The 22132-nt window shown below is 42.7% G+C and overlaps 1 protein-coding gene across 2 annotated transcripts in view; it reads left to right on the top strand.

Moving 5' to 3' along the window:
• LOC126419051 (toll-like receptor 2) overlaps positions 1-22132 on the top strand; it is a 132078-nt gene that overhangs the window by 16149 nt on the left and 93797 nt on the right. For both annotated transcript variants that reach the window (XM_050086126.1, XM_050086135.1), the window contains exons 2-4: positions 292-455; positions 7054-7215; positions 17955-18301. In XM_050086126.1, the coding sequence (XP_049942083.1) occupies positions 292-455; positions 7054-7215; positions 17955-18301 (673 nt within the window). The remainder of the gene's footprint in view (positions 1-291; positions 456-7053; positions 7216-17954; positions 18302-22132) is intronic.

Below are 22132 nucleotides of genomic sequence, written 5' to 3'. Positions count from 1 at the left end.
TTTTATCGCAATGTCACTTTTTAACCTGTGGTAACATTCCTTCTCGAGTGGATTTCGGAATAATGAACAGATTTATATCACCATATGTTGTTCATTGGTAATGTTCGGTACTGTGTGGCCGCATGTGGTAACTTCATGTTGTTAAGTGGGCATCATTGCCCACACCACCTGATGATGACAAAATGTTGAAACTGAAATTGTAATACATAAACAATAAACATTTTAGTACAACTTACTTGCCTCAATCAGCTGTTCAGTTAGAAACGTGACAACGTATTTTTCCTTTTTCAGGTCACCTGCAAGCTTGTTGCCAAACAAAGAGATGGCGATAACATTGTCACAACGTATCGTAAAGTGTTGCTTATCACACTGCAATTCCGCCTTATGGGAAACATGTCTGACCAACAAGATAACGTCTACTGTGCTTCATTTGCCACAATGAACATGGAAATAAGGTAAACTCGTATTTAGTTACAATATGTATCCATTAGAGCTTGATATCAGTACCAATGAAAAAATATTTGTCAGTGAAAACAGTTTCATTTGTAGCAGTTTCTTCAAATAGAAACACGGTTCTGTACAATGTGAATACTCTGTCAACATGGTTATGCACCGAAAATCATCCCAGCTAAATCCTGGATGGTGATCATTTGGAATTTGTGTCATATTTGTCACGAGATCATCCAAGTATATTTGATTCATCATTTATTGTTCCAGAACCACTCACTGTTGTTTAATTATAGGGAAATCTGTAAGTTGTGGAAGCTAGGAAGATTTTGACGCCACATTGGCTTGATCGACAAACGTGATATACACTCCTGGAAATTGAAATAAGAACACCGTGAATTCATTGTCCCAGGAAGGGGAAACTTTATTGACACATTCCTGGGGTCAGATACATCACATGATCACACTGACAGAACCACAGGCACATAGACACAGGCAACAGAGCATGCACAATGTCGGCACTAGTACAGTGTATATCCACCTTTCGCAGCAATGCAGGCTGCTATTCTCCCATGGAGACGATCGTAGAGATGCTGGATGTAGTCCTGTGGAACGGCTTGCCATGCCATTTCCACCCGGCGCCTCAGTTGGACCAGCGTTCGTGCTGGAGGTGCAGACCACGTGAGACGACGCTTCATCCACTCCCAAACATGCTCAATGGGGGACAGATCCGGAGATCTTGCTGGCCAGGGTAGCTGACTTACACCTTCTAGAGCACGTTGGGTGGCACGGGATACATGCGGACGTGCATTGTCCTGTTGGAACAGCAAGTTCCCTTGCCGGTCTAGGAATGGTAGAACGATGGGTTCGATGATGGTTTGGATGTACCGTGCACTACTCAGTGTCCCCTCGACGATCACCAGTGGTGTACGGCCAGTGTAGGAGATCGCTCCCCACACCATGATGCCGAGTGTTGGCCTTGTGTGCCTCGGTCGTATGCAGTCCTGATTGTGGCGCTCACCTGCACGGCGCCAAACACGCATACGACCATCATTGGCACCAAGGCAGAAGCGACTCTCATCGCTGAAGACGACACGTCTCCATTCGTCCCTCCATTCACGCCTGTCGCGACACCACTGGAGGCGGGCTGCACGATGTTGGGGCGTGAGCGGAAGACGGCCTAACGGTGTGCGGGACCGTAGCCCAGCTTCATGGAGTCGGTTGCAAATGGTCCTCGCCGATACCCCAGGAGCAACAGTGTCCCTAATTTGCTGGGAAGTGGCGGTGCGGTCCCCTACGGCACTGCGTAGGATCCTACGGTCTTGGCGTGCATCCGTGCGTCGCTGCGGTCCGGTCCCAGGTCGACGGGCACGTGCACCATCCGCCGACCACTGGCGACAACATCGATGTACTGTGGAGACCTCACGCCCCACGTGTTGAGCAATTCGGCGGTACGTCCACCCGGCCTCCCGCATGCCCACTATACGCCCTCGCTCAAAGTCCGTCAACTGCACATACGGTTCACGTCCACGCTGTCACGGCATGCTACCAGTGTTAAAGACTGCGATGGAGCTCCGTATGCCACGGCAAACTGGCTGACACTGACGGCGGCGGTGCACAAATGCTGCGCAGCTAGCGCCATTCGACGGCGAACACCGCGGTTCCTGGTGTGTCCGCTGTGCCGTGCGTGTGATCATTGCTTGTACAGCCCTCTCGCAGTGTCCGGAGCAAGTATGGTGGGTCTGACAAACCGGTGTCAATGTGTTCTTTTTTCCATTTCCAGGAGTGTAGTTAGTTACGGCTGTGGGAATAACTTCCTGCCGGTAACAGGTTCTACGCCATGAAATAAACACCATTACATAAAGGCAAAATTCTGTACGTGGCTACACATTCAGAGACCGTGAATAGTGACAACTGAAAGAAAACAACCCTCGGTCACTACTTTTAACGAATTAACCTGGTTTCAACACTGCTAGGAGTGTCTTCCTCAGACTTTAAATCAAAGAATGGTCTATAACATGGTCAAGAAATTATGACTGAAAATGTATGATACGGAATATAAGTGCAGTGGAAGACTGGCAGTACTTATATGTGATTTATAAAATAATAAATATGCCAAGAGGGCATTAGTCACAAAGATATTTAAGATAAGGGCTCCTCGTTACATGCGTGGTGCAGGTTGCAAAACGGACTGAGGTTCCCGCGTTAACAAATGCGGCCAGGTGAATATGGCACTGAACGAGCGCGCCATCTAGTAGCCTTAGATAAAATTAGGCTACTTCACATTGAAATATAGGCAGAGATGATTATAAATAAACAGTATTTGGTGCATAATGGAAAGCAATGTTTGTTTGATAGTAGCATATAACATAACATTTTGTCTACATCAAAGCTTATAATAGTGAGATAAAACATGAAAACATAATTATATAAAGGTAGATAGGAAATGAATGACAACTTGTAGAAAGCAACGTTGACGTGGTATACAGCCAAGAAACATTTGGTAAGTTAAAAAAAATAGGTCTACCTTAGAAGGAAAAGAACATTTCGGAAACCTACACAGGGGGACTCGAAGTCAGATATTGAGTAACGGCTTTATACCGTAGAAAAATTTTTTGTTACGTAGCTGTAGCTGTTCATTTAGGATGAGGCTATGGTATGGTGCTTTTGATCAATTAGTTGCCGTCCTGTGTGGCCGAGCGGTTCTAGGCGCTTCAGTTTGGATCCGCGCGACCGCTACGGTCGCAGGTTCGAATCCTGCCTCGGGCATGGATGCGCGTGATGTCCTTATGTTAGTTAGGTTTAAGTAGTTCTAAGTTCTAGGGGACTGATGACCTCAGATGTTAAGTCCCATAGTGCTCAGAGCCGTTTGATCAATTAGTTCAGGAGCCCAGTCTACTAGTAAATAGTTGAGAGAGAATATACTTGACCTATTAGCATCAAATAATCCAGAGCATCGTGACGGGTATAGATATCCGTCTCTGCAAAGTCGTTGTAGCGATACTGAATACCATAACATCTAAATCCACCGACAATATTCGCTAAATATATCTGTACATTCAGGTTAAATAAATGTGAGCACCGCCTATGTTCGAGGCGAGGCCTGCGAGAAAGACAGGCAGCGGCGCTTACGTCACGAAGGTAGTCCTGTGCTCGCTCGCTCTCTCAAATTAGTAGGCAAACTAGATTTCTGTACCTGTTAACTCGTAATTAGGCGTGTCCGTACAAACAAAAACTGAATCTTCTGCTGGAATCCGCTATCATGGAATCTTACTTGTATTGGTCCTATAATGATGTGAAGTCCATGGGCCTACTTATAATTTGTTACAGCTGTACTGGTCTACAATAAAATAAAATCATGCTAAACCGATTATCAGTTGCATAAGGCGCCACTTCCACCATGTAATGAGTACTGTTAAGCAGAAAAGAGTAAATGCTATAAATAAGCAGTTATACGATTTGTATCGAGTATAGATTTTAAATTAAATTTTTCTGTAGTACTGTTAATCAGTAAGTCTTCGTAATAGCAGATTCCAGTGGAAGATGGAATTCTCGTTAGTACTTACACGCCCAGCTGAGAGCTAACAAGTTTAGAAACGCATTTTGTCTGCTGAGCTGAGCGAGCGAGCGAGTTCAGGACTACCTTCGTGACGTAGGCGCCACGGCCTGTCTTTCTCGTGGGCCTCGGTTCGAGGTCAACATGCAGTAAACACTCGCAGAAGGCAGGTGGCAGCATTATCAGTGGAGTGTATACAAAGCGTGTCGTGGAGACGCGAAGATAGTGCAGTCGTTGTCAAGTCCAAAACGCAATTATCTTTGGCTTTCAACCCAAGGGTGGAAGCATTTACGAAACGGCTAAGTTCGTAAACTATTCGCGTGCCGCCGCGGTTAACTTGTACCGAGCATGGCACAGTAGCGCTATCCAAAGCCGGCACCGAGAATCTTTGGAGCAAACACGCCACAGGTGACAGGGATAAACGACGGCTGTGGCGATGTGTACAGGCGAACAGATGTGCAACTGTTGAGCAGCTGACCGCCCAGGTGAACCAAGAGGCTACCGACACGCTTTTAATAGTTTCAGAACGCTATCTCGAAATCTGACAGAAAATCCAAAGAGATTCTGTCTTATGTGAAGTACACATGCGGCAGAAACAATCACTCTTTACTGCGTGACAGCAGTGGTAAGGTTACCGATGACAGCGATACTAGAGTAAAGTTACTAATCACTATTCCTTCACCAACGCTGACGAAGTAAATATTTAAGAATTAGAATTTAGAACAGCTGCCTACATGAGTAACTTAGAAGTAGATATTTCTGTATAGCGATGCAGTTTAAATCAGTTAATAAATTGAAGTCTTCTGACCATACTTTGTATCAGTTACGTTACTTTCAGTGTGTACTGATATTACAACTACAGACTTACCAACATACACTCGCATAACGGCTCACTCGACGAGAGATCATTTCCTGTACTCCAGAAAGGAAATACGACTAACCTGCTCAATTACAGACACTTATCACTGTAGTCGACCTCCAGTAGGATTTTGGAAAATGTGTTAGAACATTATGAATTACACATCATTTGGATTTGCAGCTCCTCGTGTTTACCGTGTTTGCAGTTAAAATTGTTGGATTTAAGGTCTGCCAGATATGCGAAACACCGTTTTCTCCAAGTTCCCAAACATTTTTCAGGACCGTTGTGCCATCATCAGTGGGCTTCTGTTTTATTTAATCGTCACAATCGGTTTGCATGGTCTTCCAGGACCACTTGTGCATTATTTATTACAGGTAGCTTGTCATGTTTTAGTGACAAGCCCTTTTGTTCTCAGCATGAAGGTGAAGTGTTGGGAAGCACACGTAAACATAACACGTATTTTCACAAAGTAAGACCGTAAGAGATCTGGACGTTGCAAAAAGTGGCAGTAGACTCCAAATAAGAAGAGGTTTAAGGTCATCCACGTGAGTACTAAAAGGAATCCGTTAAATTCCGGTTACACGATAAATCACCCAAATTTAAAGGTTGTGTATTCAATTAAATACCAAGGGATTTCAGTTATGAACAACTTAATTTGTAGATATCATATAGATAATGTTAAGAAGAAGGCGATTCACGGAGTGCCTTTCATTGGCTGAAAACTTAGAAGATGCAATGGATCTACCAAACAGACTGCCTTAACGACTCCTCCAGTCCTTTTCCGGAGTACTGTTGCCCATATTGGATCCGTACCAGAAAGGATTGTTGAAGGACATCGAAAAAGTTTGAAGAAGGGCAGCTCGTTTTATTACCGCGAAATAGAGGAGGGAGAGTGTTATGGATGTGATAAACGAACTGAAGTATCCATAATTGAAACCAAGATTATCGTGCGCGTGCCCCATTCTACACAACGACAGCACGCTCGCTGATAGTCATGCTCCGTGCGGGTGAATGACTAGCAGCCAATCGACGTCATTTGACGCTGCTATTGACTGGAGGGGTGGACTTAATGTTCTGACAGATCAGTGTATGTTTAGACAATAGTTTTACTGATTGCTCCTTAAGAAACGTTTGTACTCTGCCGTGTCCAATGTAGAACACATAAACGATCATTTCTTCCTGAATATTTTCTTGTTGAAACATAGTCTTCCTCTCTATCGATCCCTCTGTCTACGTGCTGTTCCAGAGGACGTTACTTAAGTTAAAAAGTCGTAGAAAAATATTCGTACGGAATATGAATGGTATTCAGAGAATCAATAAGTGAATCCACTACTGGCGTGTATAACGTGTGCCATAGCTCGTTAGATTCAATGAAAGGCGCACACTGCGTTTCGTATAAACTCACGTGGTAAGAACCTGCTAGCCTCTTTTGTGACAGTCTACATAGATGGTGTGTTTGTACCATGTTTAGTAGCTGATCTTCCACAGCTAGACATCGCTTACACTATGTAGTCAGGATAGTGTTGTAAGAACTATTTCTTTGAATATGTTACGAAACTCACTTAAGGTGCAAAGTTTACAGATTCCTGAAAAGCCTGTCCAACAAATCAAAACTATTGTTTCTTTAAAATGCATTTTTCTTGTTGCTCACACCACGGCTTGTGGGAAGTGTCAAGTGTATACATAAATGATGTCAAATTATTTTAGAGAGAGAAGGTGGTGGGAAGGAGAGAGAGAGAAAGAGAGAGAGAGACAGAGAGAAAGAGAGAGAGAGAGAGATGGAGAAGACAGTAAGAGGTGGGAAACAGAGAGGGGTGGAGGGAGGGAGCAAGATGATAGAGAGAGAGAGAGAGAGAGGGAGACAGACAGACAGACAGAGAGGGAGGGAGAGAGAGAGAGAGAGAGAGAGAGAGAAAGAGAATCAAAGGGAGGGAGGAAGAGAGTATTACGATGAAAGACTCGTGCAGCAACAGCAGATGTTCAGACGGCCTGTGAGAGCGTTTGATGCATAGGACGCAGTGTGTTTGTTCTCTTTAAATGAAAACTGGTGTCACAGAGTTTCGCGAAGGTATTCGTTTGAGTTTCTATCTTTAGTGTATAACTTTCTTACTTTTTTGTCCCAGTCTTTGTGAATCTGCTATTGAAAGTGCTCGAACAGTTAAATGTCTAGTGTTCATTTTTCTTGCTTCAGGAACGACAGCTTTTACGAGAGACACACAGTAGGCGATCTTCCTCAGAACTTCATTAACTTCCTGTACTTTGTCAAGGATGGTAGCTACATCAGACTCGAATTCAAAAAGAAAATTCCAGCAGCTACTGTCACCGTTCATCCCGACTGCAACGATGCTGCCAGGTACGTTACTTTGCATAAATTCATTTTAGTTTTCAATTTTCAAATATAATTTAACACCACTTGCTACAAAGGCTACACAATTCTCATTAACTAATCACACTTCGCTATCGACTATGATTATGTTTACATAAGTTATCGGTGAGGCATCGATACCGAAGAAAAAACACGCAGTAATGTGGAAAAGCGTACAGCCTACCAATAATACTAGTGGATACACTGCCCTAGTAACGACTGAATGCAATTGTACTTAAGAATAAACGTAGATCAATTTTGAATGATCAGTTCATTTATTATGAATCACAAAATGAAAATCAACCAAAACCATAAGATTTCCAGTGCTAGAGTGCATATTTTTTTTCCTTAATCCATTTCCATTTGACGGGGTTTAAGCTACCGCAACAGTAATACGCATATACGCGAGAATGGTCGTTACTCAGATGAGAGCCAATTTGTTTAGGCAAGTGATCAGAGAATCAGATCGGTTATTCATATCCAAGTGTAAGTACATTTCATACTTAAGAATTCTCTAAACAACATATAGAGAAAATCAAAATAGAATGAATGATTACAGTTCACGGAGCGGTAATAATTACTTATGTAACCTCACGGTAATCTAGCTTTGATTAATCAGACCTTACATTTTACTATCATTCACTGTCGAGAATGTAACAATTAAATACGAATGAATACAAAATAAGCCGGCCGGAGTGGCCGAGCGGTTCTGGGCGCTACAGTCTGGAACCGCGCGACCGCTACGGTCCCAGGTTCGAATCCTGCCTCGGGCATGGATGTGTGTGATGTCCTTAGGTTAGTTAGGTGTAAGTAGTTCTAAGTTCTATGGGACTTATGACCTCAGCAGTTGAGTCCCATAGTGCTCAGAGCCATTTGAACCATTTGAAGACAAAATAACATAAAAGTACCAAGACAACGCTGAAGTGTGATAGTCAAGGTGTCGGCACCGGTACACAAATTTTCCGAAACACAAATAAGTATTCAGTAGAGGAGATCAAAAATTAAAATTCACAATCCTTTGCCAGATTCAGTAGTTTCGGCCGGTATTAAATATTTGTTTAAAAATTGGTTAAGGTTTATTGCAGTACAAATGTTTCATAATGTCTTTGGTTAATCAACAAGAGATGAACCTTCCATTTAAAAGAAAATTTAACTTTACTTTGACACAATCAGGACCTGGTTACATTTTTCATTCAGAATGAGATTCTCGGAACTGAAAATAAAAGGGAATGGACAACGATTCGCGGTAGAAAAATTATGATTTAGCTTCACACAATTACTGCATTCTTCAAAGAAAACTCTTGTTGGACATTGGCTAGTGTTTTAAAGAGCTCGATGTCTGAAGTAGTTCCGTCTTACTTTCTGCGAAGCTCCTACGGCGACGTATTAGTTGGGCGGCACCAATTACAACAACTGTCTAGCAGATGTACACATTTTTAAAGCTTACTTCGACCAAGTAGATTTGTTTTTTCAAATCCTCTTGGCGCGTCCTCTTAGTTCACCATTGTACTAGGACCCATGCAAACTGCATTTCCTCTCAGTCATAAGGCAATGCCGAACTTCTACATCGATAGCCCCCTCCCCCCACGCCCCCATCCCCACCCACCCACCCACCCACCCACCCACACACACACACACACACACACACACACACACACACACATGGGACGATGACAGATTTTTTGCACGCGTTGTATTTGGCGACGAAGCGTCATTCACCCACAGCAGCAACGTTAACCGGCACAATATGCATTATTGGGCAACGGAAAATCAACGATGTCTGCGACAAGTGGAACATCAGCGACCTTGGCGGGTTAATGCATAGTGCGACATATTTTATCGATGGCAATCTAAATGGTGCAATATATGCCAGTCTCCTACGTAATGTTCTACCGATATTACTACAAGATGTTTCACTGCATGAGAAAATGGCGATGTACTTCCAGCATGCTGGATGTCCGGCACATAGCTCGTGTGCGGATGAATCGGTATTGAATAGCATATTTCAGGACAGGTGGATTGGTCGTCGAAGCACCATACCATGGCCCGCACGTTCACCGGATCCGACGTCCCCGGATTTCTATCTGTAGGGAAAGTTGAAGAATATTTGCTATCGTGATAAGCCGACCACGCCTGACAACATGCGTCAGCGCATTGTCAATGCAAGTGCGAACAAATGGTTCAAATGGCTCTGAGCACTATGGGACTCAACATCTGTGGTCATAAGTCCCCTAGAACTTAGAACTACTTAAACCTAACTAACCTAAGGACATCACACACATCCATGCCCGAGGCAGGATTCGAACCTGCGACCGTAGCGGTCACGCGGTTCCAGACTGAAGCGCCTTTAACCGCACGGCCACACCGGCCGGCTCAAGTGCGAACATTACGGAAAGCGAACTACTCGCTGTTGAGAGCAATTTCGTTACACGTATTGCCAAATTCATTTAGGTTGACGGACATCATTTTGAGCATTTATTGCATTAAGTTGGTATTTACAGGTAATCACGCTGTAACAGCATGCGTTCTCAGAAATGATAAGTTCACAAAGGTACATGTATCACATTGGAACAACCGAAATAAAATGTTCAAACGTACCTACGTTCTGTATTTTAATACAGAACGTACCTGTTACCAACTGCTCGTCTAAAATTGTGAGCCATATGTTTGTGACTATTACAGCGCCATCTATCACAAAGCGAAAAAAGTGGTCCAAGTAAAACATTCATATTTCTTTACGTACTACACGAATATGTAATAAAAAATGGGGGTTCTTATTTAAAAAACGCAGTTGATATCCGATTGACCTATGGCAGCGCCATCTAGCGGGCCAACCATAGCGCCATCTGGTTTCCTCCTTCAAGCTAGATGAGTTTCGTTCATTGTAGTTTTTTCGTTTATGCTTATTTCGTGAGATATTTGGCCCGGTAGCGATCAATGGACCACCCTGTATATATATCGCAGAGAGACGCCAGCCCGCTGACAACCGTGCCGCCGCCGCCGTTGCTAGGTCACGGATGCGAGCTACACAGAGGGATCAGCTCCTTCCCTGACTCACATTTATTAACATGGAGAGGGCACGACGCTGGGATCGCGGATTTACTTCAAACTTTGTAGACTTTGGTTGGCCATTAAAACAATCATCAGGGCGTCTGAGGACAGCGCACCATAAGTAGGAGGGTCGTCATCATGTGGACACGTCCGATGGACGCAGTCATCGGAATAGGTACGGTACTGTCTCTTCCATTTCAGCGGCCATCATTGCTTCCTAACATGCTGTTCCGTGTCGGATAGTGGGCGGCTATCCCCCGACATGTGGCCAGATGCCACAAAAGCGGATGTCTGTACAGCCCCATGATCAACAACCGTGGGATCGGGACAGACAGCTTGTGGCTGCTGACGGTCTTCGTTCATTTGTATTGCCTCCGGCAGGAGTGTTGGAGAGACGGGCGAAACTCCCATCGCGTCGTCGAGATGAGTCGACGCCGGTACCGACTGATTCAGATGGAACACAGCAGGCAGCACCTCCGCAGGCGCGTAAGACAGAGGTAACACAGTGGGCGCCGCAGGAGGAGCGACGGCTCCCATCGGCGTCTGAACATATTTGACAACGAGATCACTTCGTGACTTGCTACGGACTTTACACAGAATTAGAAAATATTATGAATGTTTTTTCGCTGACAACTCTCACAAAATGATAAAAAGAGAAATTTTATTGCTTCAAACATTTTCGCTGTTCATGGAGTAAAACTGCTCCACCAGACTTCAATACTAACCCTACTCGCGACACATTTCCCAGGCACGGTTGACATATACTACCACAAATACTTCCAAACTTATCGTTCTACTATTCATAGTGCAGGAGATATGACATCACAAACAATGTGATACGTGAAAATGAAACTGAAGGGCAAAATTCGTTAGAGATACGGGTGAAACAAATGTGCAAATACGTGCGAAATTTATTATATTAATGAGAAATATCTGATGTGTGTACATGGGAAAACCCACAGATAAAATCTTCTGCTGTACCGCTGGATGGATTTCAACCAAACTTGGTAATCATATTACTATCTGGGGGCGGTTCGGAAGGGGGGGGGGGAGGAGTAAGAACTAGAATCCTCTTATACGTGTAGGGGTGATAGGGTGGAGATAGAAGAAGGAAGAAAAGATGGACCGAGACCGGGGGGGGGGGGAGGAGGAAGAGATGGATCGAGACAGGGGGAGGAAAAGATGGAGTTAAAGGAGGAGATGGATATAGTGCGGAGCTATGGGGAGGAGCTGTTGTATAAGAAGACATTCAGACTGGACATGGTCTTTATAGCCACAACTTGAACAGGTGCGAGGCTGGCCGTCTTACTTCACGACAGCCTTGTAGCCCACAATAACCTCGTAGGAAGGCAAGTGTTTCTGTAGTTAAATTTTTATCTGAGGGACATCATTGAGGACACGGTATGTTTCGAATGTCTTCCACGTTTCAGTATCGTGACTGACGACCTTGCCGTAAGGTTTAAAGGCGGCCACGACAACGTCCGACGGTACCTCAAACGGGTGTTCGAAAACCCGCAACGATCGTGGATCTAAACCAGCATGATCACCACTAAAGTCCCTATATGTCGGTCAGAGTATCGGAGGTTGAGATCGTTAGCATGGCGCCGCCCAAAGTCGGCGCACAGCTCGTCATTCACCAGCTTTAGGTACACAGTAGTACTGCGGAGCAAAAAATGAGTTCCGAGAACATCTTGTGGCGGGAGACGCATTTCATCCCATATAAAACGTTCTACTTAATACGCCTTAGGTCTTTCGTGATCCAAAGGAAAAGTTAATGTAATTGTTACTTGGCAGTAAGAAAACGCCATGATGGTCGATAAATTCGGAGTCTCGAACAAGCTGCTACACAGAAGTAAACAAACGCGCTCTCGCTCGCGTGCAGCACAACACAAACAAGGCGTGCGCGCCTCACCACTGCCGAAAGCAGACTGTCACTTGACAATCACCAACTCTAACAGCGAGCCCCTACACGCAAATAAACCGATTACATAACAGACACGTAGTCTCCCCACTAAATTTTGTTTGTGTATGGACACGTAATCTTTTCTTTCTTTCTTCTTTTGCTTGTGCCTGTTTTCCCATGGAGACATAGGGTCAGCATGGTTAAGCGGATGTGGCAATGTTAGTTGAAGGGGTGGCCAGATGCTGCGACCCCGTACCCCCCGGGAAGGAATTAGTGTGCCCTAACTGTCTGTGACTAATGTAATCCATGGAAAAGTGCGAAAGTTCAAATGGTCAAATGGTTCTGAGAACAATGGGACTTAACATCTGAGGTCATCAATCCCATAGAACTAAGAACTACTTAAACCTAACTAACCTAAGACATCACACACATCCATGCCTGAGGCAGGATTCGAACCTGCGACCGTAACGGTCGCGCCGTTCCAGACTGAAGTGCCTAGAACCGCTCAGCCACACCAGCCGGCAGTGCGAAAGTGTTCAGATGTTTGCGAGCCCTGTAAATGAGATGGAACGTGGGGACCAGCCCGATATTCACCAAGGGGGATGTGGAGAACCGCCTAAAAACCACATCCAGGCTGGCCGGCACACCGGCCCCCGTCGTTAATTCGCCGGGCAGATTCTATCTGATGTCGACGCGCCTACCTGAGTCCAGGAAGCAGAGCGTTAGCACTATCGGCTAATCTGGCGGGTGTGTATGGACATGTAATCTCTGCTCTATATTTTGCTCATGTATGGAATTTAGCCCAACTTTACCTCCCACTGTATAAAATCTAGGTATTACCAAAATCTATATGCCCCCATAAATCGCTATCCAACATATACTCGTATGCTAAACTTTCACTGAATAGAACCTAATATGAATTGAACTGTAACTGATCTGAATGCAACTTGTCTTCATATTAAATGCGCAACTGAAGTAAAACAATTGTCTGGCCAACTTAAAATTTCCACTTACCTCGCCCGTTGACAACATCATTGCAGATTTCTCGAAAGCACAACAGCAAACACCAAGAAGGCAGCTGCGAAACTAGATTTCTGTTTCTAACTACATATCCAAACCGTTGCATATCAAAATGTATAATGGTAAACAATGGTGTCGGGAAATAATCATCCCTATGAAATGATATTCCAAGATAACGATTTTAGAATGAAGTATGTATTCAACAATAAAGGGTCAAGCTTCGCTTGATCTACACCAATAGTATTGGCCGGATCAATACTATGCTTAACAAGGTGAACGATAATTTAAAAATGTGAACAGAGAATTTCTGTAAAAACCAAACAGCTTAATCAATTAACATGTTAATGCATTACTCAGGCAAGGTGGGTGGTCATTGTCTCGGCTCTGAGCGAATTAACTAGCTGACAATAATCGTTCCTAGCTGCACAGAGCTGCAGTCTTACCCTAGACTTCTTGTCTTCAAAAACAATAACTTTATTCAAAGTACACATTCTCTTCATTTTCTAATGTATTCATCTCACTCATTCTTCCTATCCTTTACAATCAATCGTTCTTCATAGAACAGATACCACCACAAGTCAACACAGCCCTATTGAATATGTCCACCACCTACCACACATTTCGACTAAGAATGTATCAGACTGTGCAGACGCAAAGACTGTGCCGCGACAAGACCAAAGATTGTTTAACAGTAACGAAACTTGGTCTCTCTGTATGCGCACATCGATGACACACAAAAACCAAATGACATGACCACCTTACAAGTTCTCTTGTGATTTTCTCGGAATTATCAGATTATTGCCCCTTTCCACTTGCACATTACGTTCTTTTAATGATCTACTAAGGGTGTACAAAGTTCGTAGTTAATCTGTGATGACAACGTTGTGGTCTACCATTGCGATAATGTCTCGCGCTGCGTGTGGTCACGCGATACTGGAATCATCCTGTTTATACGAAAGGGTAAAGGGGGAGATCCATCACATACCAACATCGTTTACACCCACCTTGCGCAGAATAATTCAGAATATTTGAAACTCGAACATTAAGAAGTTCCTGAATGAACAGTAACTTCTGTAAAGATTCACCACGCCTTCAGACGAAGAAATCAAAGGTGCGACGCACAGTTTGCCTGTTTTACATTCACACTGCCTTGGAAGATATCGTCTAAGATATCCGAAAGATGTTACCGTGCAGTATCGTAGACTGATAACCAATATAAGATCATAAAGAATATCTTGGCGGATAATCGAGTTATTAGTTGAACGTTTCACTAACTGGACAGAGCAGGCTATATTGGTTCACTTGAGAAGAAAGTAACATCAGGTATGCCCCAAGGAAGTATAATAGCACCTCTAATGTTTTAATTATACATAACCGATCTATCAGCACAATGCCAATGTTCTGTGACGATAATTTAGTATACAGCAAAGTATCGTCGTTGGTTGATCGTGAGGAAGCGCTGGGAGTTCTGAAAAAAATTTCGTGTTTGTGCAATGAGTGAATACCGTTCACACAGCACCTCAAAGGGAAATCAGTATAGCGTAATATTCCTTAAAGTAGGTGTCTTTTTTTTTTTTTTTTTGGTCATCAGTCTACTGACTGGTTTAATGCGGCCCACCACGAATTCCTTTCCTGTGCTAACTTCTTCATCTCAGAGTAGCACTTGCAACATACGTCCTCAATTATTTGCTTGACGTATTCCAATCTCTGTCTTCCTCTACAGTTTTTGCCCTCTACAGCTCCCTCTAGTACCATGGAAGGCATTCCCTCATGTCTTAGCAGATGTCCTATCATCCTGTCCCTTCTCCTTATCAGTGTTTTCCACATATTCCTTTCCTCTCCAATTCTGCGTAGAACCTCCTCATTCCTTACTTTATCAGTCCACCTAATTTTCAACATTCGTCTATAGCACCACATCTCAAATGCTTCGATTCTCTTCTGTTCCGGTTTTCCCACAGTCCATGTTTCACTACCATACAATGCTGTACTCCAGACGTACATCCTCAGAAATTTCTTCCTCAAATTAAGGCTGGAAAGTAGGTGTACAAACATATAACTGCTATTCCACATGCAACGACAAGCTTATCATAGACTACGTTGCTGATTTGTTGGCAAGGTAAGACCTTAACGTCAATAGGTTTCATTGCGCTGGTTCGGCAAATAAAACTGGTCCGGAAAATATTGATAAGACTGACGCACGTTTGTTTGCCGGCCGAAGTGGCCGCGCGGTTCTGGCGCTGCAGTCTGGAACCGCGAGACCTCTACGGTCGCAGGTTCGAATCCTGCCTCGGGCATGGATGTTTGTGATGTCCTTAGGTTAGTTAGGTTTAACTAGTTCTAAGTTCTAGGGGACTAATGACGTCAGCAGTTGAGTCCCATAGTGCTCAGAGCCATTTGAACCATTTTTTTGACGCACGTTTGGAACTTGTTAATGAACAGGATAATTACCCAACACGGAGAATCGTGGAACCATGATTTCTACTGCACCAGCCGGTAGCTGTCACGTGTCTACACATGTGCATATTCCGCAAGCTCTGTCGTGAGTACTGCGTTGTATCACCAGGTCTGAGGGAGTGACAGGAGCAGACGTGTTTAGTGACCAGCTGACTACAACATAAAATAGTGCTCATTATAAAACAGAGCGTCTTCAGGGCCGAGTATCATTTTTGGAAAACGTGTGCAGAACTGTTTTGGTAAGAGTTTAAGACGAGATTTTCTTGCAAAACCTCCTGAAAACGCTGCAATGCAAGTCTTAGTGACAAAACGAAGCGAAACGATCTCTATAGTGGACAAAATCATAACCATTCGAAAAGAATTAGGACACCAAAAAACACTGTTCGAGGGAAGGAAACTGTGGAACAAACTACGACGAAATTTCAGCGCCCTCTTTGCAAGTGGGAATCAACAGAATGTCATGTCAAAGGTGGTTTCGGTGTGAACTGGAATCAGGAATTCTGAATACTAATTTTTCTTATTTCTTGAGATGAACTCTAGCACAGCTTGTTAGGGTACGTAAACTCATAGAACACGCACACTAAGCATCAGAAATTCCCCGTCAGATCCGTGAAGAACCGTTGCCTTATCTCAAGATTTGTGTAGAGTGCCGAGTCTCGTGAGCGCGATTCTTTCACCAAACTGTTTACTGCAAGCGTGGATCATCTCACAGAGGCTGAACCATCATCTCTGTATTTTCAACAAGACGGAATAAGAACACACATCTGAATCTTCCTGGCAGGTTAAAACCGTGTGCCGGACCGATACTCGAAGTCGGGACCTTTGCCTTTCGCGGGCAAGAGCTCTACCATCCAAGCTACCCAAGCACGACTCACGCCCCGTCCTCAGCCTTACTTCCGCCAGTACCTCGTCTCCTACTTTCCAAACTGGAAACACACATCCTTGACAACTTTGTTACGACTGCATGAGGTGTTCTGTGCCAAACAGCGGAGGTAGTGCAATAAGCTAGCCATTCTCGCGTCCGTCGGCCGTCGTAATTTAATATATTATTATTGTTATTGTTATTTTTTGATTGTTGCCGACTTACGTGGTGGGCCATAATTAAAAATGATTTTTCATTTAATTTTGATTTACGATTAAATGCTTCCCTGAAGTTCTCCTTTTTAACAATATTAATTTCAAATTATTTGTTACGTTAATGAATGTTAGACTCGCTGAATCTTAAAACATGAGCATATAAGCTGAACAATGTAGTAAACTTTTCATATTAATTTCTTCGGCTAGTCAGCTCACTTTAAAGCAAAAGATCTTTAGCTATTAATTACAATTGCGGCCCACACACGCGCGAGAGGATTTTTTCTTAGTCGGAGTCCTGAGTCTGGCTGTCGGCTATGGTACTGAATATAAGATTCTTAAAGCTACGTATTTCTCCAACTTCGTGCGGCTGTGAAGAAAAATTAATATTATATTAATAGCGGGCGGGTATTTCGCTTCCGCAAATTTTTCATATGTTAATATCGCCACGTAATGGCGTCGTTGGCTGCATCGGCCGCTACGATTGTTGAACTGTAAATTACTTGAATGCAGGTTAATTCAAGGAAGGCGGACATGAAATCGGGATCACCTCTTACAAATTAAAAGTGCACAACAAGATTAAATCAATATATTATCTGTTTAACTCATACAAATATGCTTACATTTGCCAGCACTCACAAGATATCCGCCTACATGCAATCAAGACAAGAGAAGAAGTGAAGACGACTACAAAATTGACAAAAGAGCGTATCTTGTCACCTCTTTGGATCATTTTGTCATAAATTATTTCTTTGCAATCGAAACTTACATAGAGAAATTATTATTTTACGACTACATGATAAAAATATATTATTGAATTTTTAAATATCTCTTCTTTATAAATACTGTTTTTTAAGTCTTTTCGTAATATAGCACTGGGGACGCTATACCATCTTGATCACCAGCTCTCTCACTATTATTGTACCGGCGGAGAAAATTGAAGTGCTAGTTGTACTCAAATAATCCTCACACACTGGAAGAGCTACAGCAGAATATTGCAAACGCTCTTGCTGCCATAGTTTATGTAGAGCTGCTCCTCGTTTCTCACAGTTTGGTAAATCGAGCTCAGCGCTGGATCGACGCCACCGGTGGCCATTTCCTGTATCTTCTTTGATTTTCATTATGAGGAGTCAATCCTCGTCAGTGTTACTGTAAATATTTTTCGGGCCAGAGTCATTCTGCGCACGCTGTGTGTGACTGCCAACCAATTATAGCTCATTTCCAGTAAGAAGAGAGGAGGGACAGACTGCGTGAAGAGCGTCAGGTTCATGAAGGAGATCAAGCATGGGACCTTTCACCTACAATTTCCCAGCGACGAATTCTGGATCTTTTTCAAACGGCGCTTCATCTCTGAGCTCGGAGGAGAGATGACGGGCATGAAGCTGACTTCGTCGGGACGGCTCTCCGCCATTTCACTGGACTTCTTAACGAGATTCATATCCAGCGACGTCCGCATGAAGGAGCTGTCACTGGCCAGCATGAAAGTCGGCCATCTGGACGGACCAGTGATCACTATGCCCACACTCGAGATCCTGCAACTTCCAGATGACGGCATCATCACAATGAGTGAAGGTAAGCTATACGACTTACGTTCGGAAGTACGTTTCTTAAGCTATGTCCACTGGTCTTCCATTTGTAACACTCTGGTTTGATCTTACTGACTTATCCCGCTCGATCGGGATCTGATAGCAGCCCAAATAGATAATAACTAATGTGACCGTGTACCTAATGGGGCTGGCAATCGGATTGGACTGCTACGGAGTTGTTACATTCCATTTTGTCCTTCTCGAATGCTGTAATAATGAAATGTCTGGTGGCAGGAAGAACAACAACACAGCTTCATTAATCAACGACCTATATTCTCACAAAAACACAAAGTAAGGAGACAGCCACTGCCTTCGTCGTACAGAATTAATAACGGCTAATCTCAGCACAGGCCCTTTCGTTATTCATTATCGTCACACGCAATTTCAATCATTGTAATCCAACACTATAATCCAACACTGCAATCCAACACTGTAATCCAAATGATGCCGGCGCGGTAGACGCGTAATTACAAATATCGGCACAAAAAAAATCACTGAATCACACTAGTAATTATACCTTTTCACTTTCCCGTATATTTCTAACACAAAGGGGTTAAACCACGGCGATGGCCACTCCCTTTGTCGGTACAGTCTTGCATTCCAACAACAGACCTCCACCCGGCTCAGCCCGCAGCGCGTACCACACTCTACTGACTCAACACTCGCTCTCGCTCTCGCAACTCGACACACACTATCGATTGTTTGTCCTGTCGACCTGTGCTGTCGCAAAACTTATAGTAAGGGCCTATGGACCCCTTACATCCCCGCCCTCGAAAACTTCTTTGAAGCCACAGGCGTAAAAGATTCGGCTATGGAATTAGACATCACTACATATGAACAAAACACACAGTTCAAATAAGTAATGAAATTACAATCACCAAGAAAATCCTTGACTCCGGTAGTGGGCTGCCTCTACAATAATATTCTACAAAAAGTTATTACATCTCAAAAATATGGCATTGTCCAAATAACACACAACATCAATCCTACTTACTTAACATGGCATGGTAAATATTTTTTTATAAACTTATCTTATCAAAAATTTCCAAAAACTTTTCACTTTCAAAGGTTCGTACGAGTCATTAACTACATATCTGTTATAACTTGCTATAGCAAACACAAGAAAAGAAACTAGTTGAATGCCAGCTACCCCTTTGGTATGCCGTCCTTTCAGCGGGGTTCGTGCCGTCCATACTACTATCACTCTAATTCATAATTCACTTGGCCAACACTTATAAAAGTTAAGGAAGAAATTCACAACATATTGCTACAGCAAAGACAAGAAAACAACTAGGTGAATGCCAGCTACCCCTTTGGTATGCCGTCCTTTCAGTGGGGTTCGTGCCGTCCATACCACTACCACACTAACTTAAAACTCCCTTCCCAACGCATATAAAAGTTAAGGAAGAAAAAATCACAACTTATTTAAATCTTTAACACTAGCAAATTGAAATTGAGACAAAATATGACATTTATACATTGAATGCCAGCTACCCCTTTGGTATGCCGTCCTTTCAGCGGGGTTCGTGCCGTCCATACTACTACCACACTAACTTATAACTCCCTTCCCAACGCATATAAAAGTTAAGGAAGAAAAAAATCACAGCTTATTTAAATCTTTAACACAAGCAAATTGACATTGAGACAAAATATGACATTTATACATTGAATGCCAGCTACCCCTTTGGTATGCCGTCCTTTCAGCGGGGTTTGTGCCTTCCATACTACTATCACTCTAATTTATAACTCACTTGGCCAACACACATAAAGTTAAGGAAGAAATTCACAACTTATTCATTACAGATTCCATAAATTTAAATGCTACATTGTACCGCTAAGCATGTCTTACATAATTATTTGCAACACTACAACTAATGTGGTCACCCAATGACAAATTTTAAACTACTGATCATTTCATTTTGCCAAACATCACTTCCATATGTGAATTGTTATCAAGAAAGCTTAGATGAGAGGTACAATATCTCCTGTTATATTCACACTAATTTAAATCCACTATATGGATATTTGTCATTCATTACTCAGTGCCAGAATTCTGCTTCTAAAGCTTGACCTACGTATAACCATAATTAACTCTGACAGCTAATTGGATACATGAATTACTAATTATTCATTAGTTACACCTTGTTTTATCAGCATACTTCAGATAAACATGTATACCTACAAATAACTTGCAAACAGATGTTGCTCATGTGCTAAATGACATACTTCAATATTTCAAACATCTCATACTCCATACTCTTCATTACACATAACTTAACACCAACTTCACTGCAAATCCATATATATCTTCAACCTATATCAATCCTCCCTATACTTCAACACTTCAAACCTCTCATACTCAAAATACATCATTACACATAACTCCCTCAACTTAACAGCAACTTCAACTGCATATATATCTTCAACCTACATCAACTCTCCATATTCACTGCAATAACCACATAAAAATACTACTTCAGGCTCCTTAGCCTCTCCATTCATCATATTTCACATCATTTATCCGAACAACTATCTCCTTGTGTATTTGTTTCTTTATATGTTCATCTACTTACAAGCTGATACATTACTTCAATTCTCTTACAACAGTTTGACCTTTTCATGCCTCATAAAACAACTCTATAAGATTACCCAAATTCTTGTTTAACCAATTAGCTTACCACGACATTATGTAAGCATTCGCTTTCTAATATGGTTCTCATTTTATTCCTTCTGGCATTATTAATTTTGGTTATTTACTCACAGTGAACTGAGCTTTTTTTAAGTTATTGATTCTCTGACATCTCACACTCTACATCAACAGCAACTACTACAAATTTACTACATGGTTCCTGACTGAATTACTTGGATGACCACTACCAATCCTAACTACTACACTAATTTTCTTAACCTAAGGATAGAGAAAGATGGTAGAGGAGTGACACTTGAAATTAGAAATAAAGTCTCACCCAGCTGGGAGTGTACCAGTCGCCACTTGGTATACCAGCAAAAGAGTTGCTAGCTCCCTACACCTGACTTTCTTCAATTCGTACCTCTTCCTCATCTGGGTTATCCCTGTTCTCGTGTGAGTAGTACCTTTTTATGTTTTCCACATGTTCCTTACCATGCACTCTCTTTGTCCGTGCATACTCCAACTCCACAGTGTTAGGATGACCAATTTTTATAATCCTGTATGGTCCCTTATAAACGTGGTTAAATTTATGTATTTCAGAGTTTATTTTCTTTGATTTTGCATGAACCTTAGTCCCTTCCTTCTTCTTGATTCCCCAAGTGAAGGCCTCGCCTTCCATTGCAACCCTATGATTATCCTCTTCTCGTCGCGTGGCTATAGCATTTCTCAGATTGACAGCCAATTGGTTTTGCCTATCTCCTATCCCCTTAACGGCATCGTTGCATTGTTTCTGCACCTGCGTCACCTCGGCGATTCCATGATAGCAATTTGTTTCCACTTCGGTGATCCTTTCTCCCAATTCGGCTTTAGTTTCTTCGATATCGTCTTCTATCTTTTTTGTCAGCTTCCCTTCTACCTTTTCCACGTCTCCCTGGACTTGGTCTATATTCTCCTGTAGCTTACTCTCTCTCTCATCGACGTTCATCTTCAGTCGTTCTGGTAACTCCTGCATTTCCTTCTTCAGATTACATTCCATCTTTGTGTACGATGTTTTGATCTCTTGTACTATAGTTTCTTGTAAATCTTCCTTTAGTGATTTGTAGAATATTTCCCTCCTTTCTCTTGTTTCTCTAAAATATTCCTTTAATGATTTTCTAGTCTCTTGAACATATTCCTTTACTGATTTTC

Source organism: Schistocerca serialis, chromosome 1 (genome assembly GCF_023864345.2).
Source record: "Schistocerca serialis cubense isolate TAMUIC-IGC-003099 chromosome 1, iqSchSeri2.2, whole genome shotgun sequence".
NCBI lineage: Eukaryota > Metazoa > Arthropoda > Insecta > Orthoptera > Acrididae > Schistocerca > Schistocerca serialis.
The sequence above is the reverse complement of the archived record's forward strand: the minus strand, read 5'-3'. Positions and strand labels throughout refer to the sequence as shown.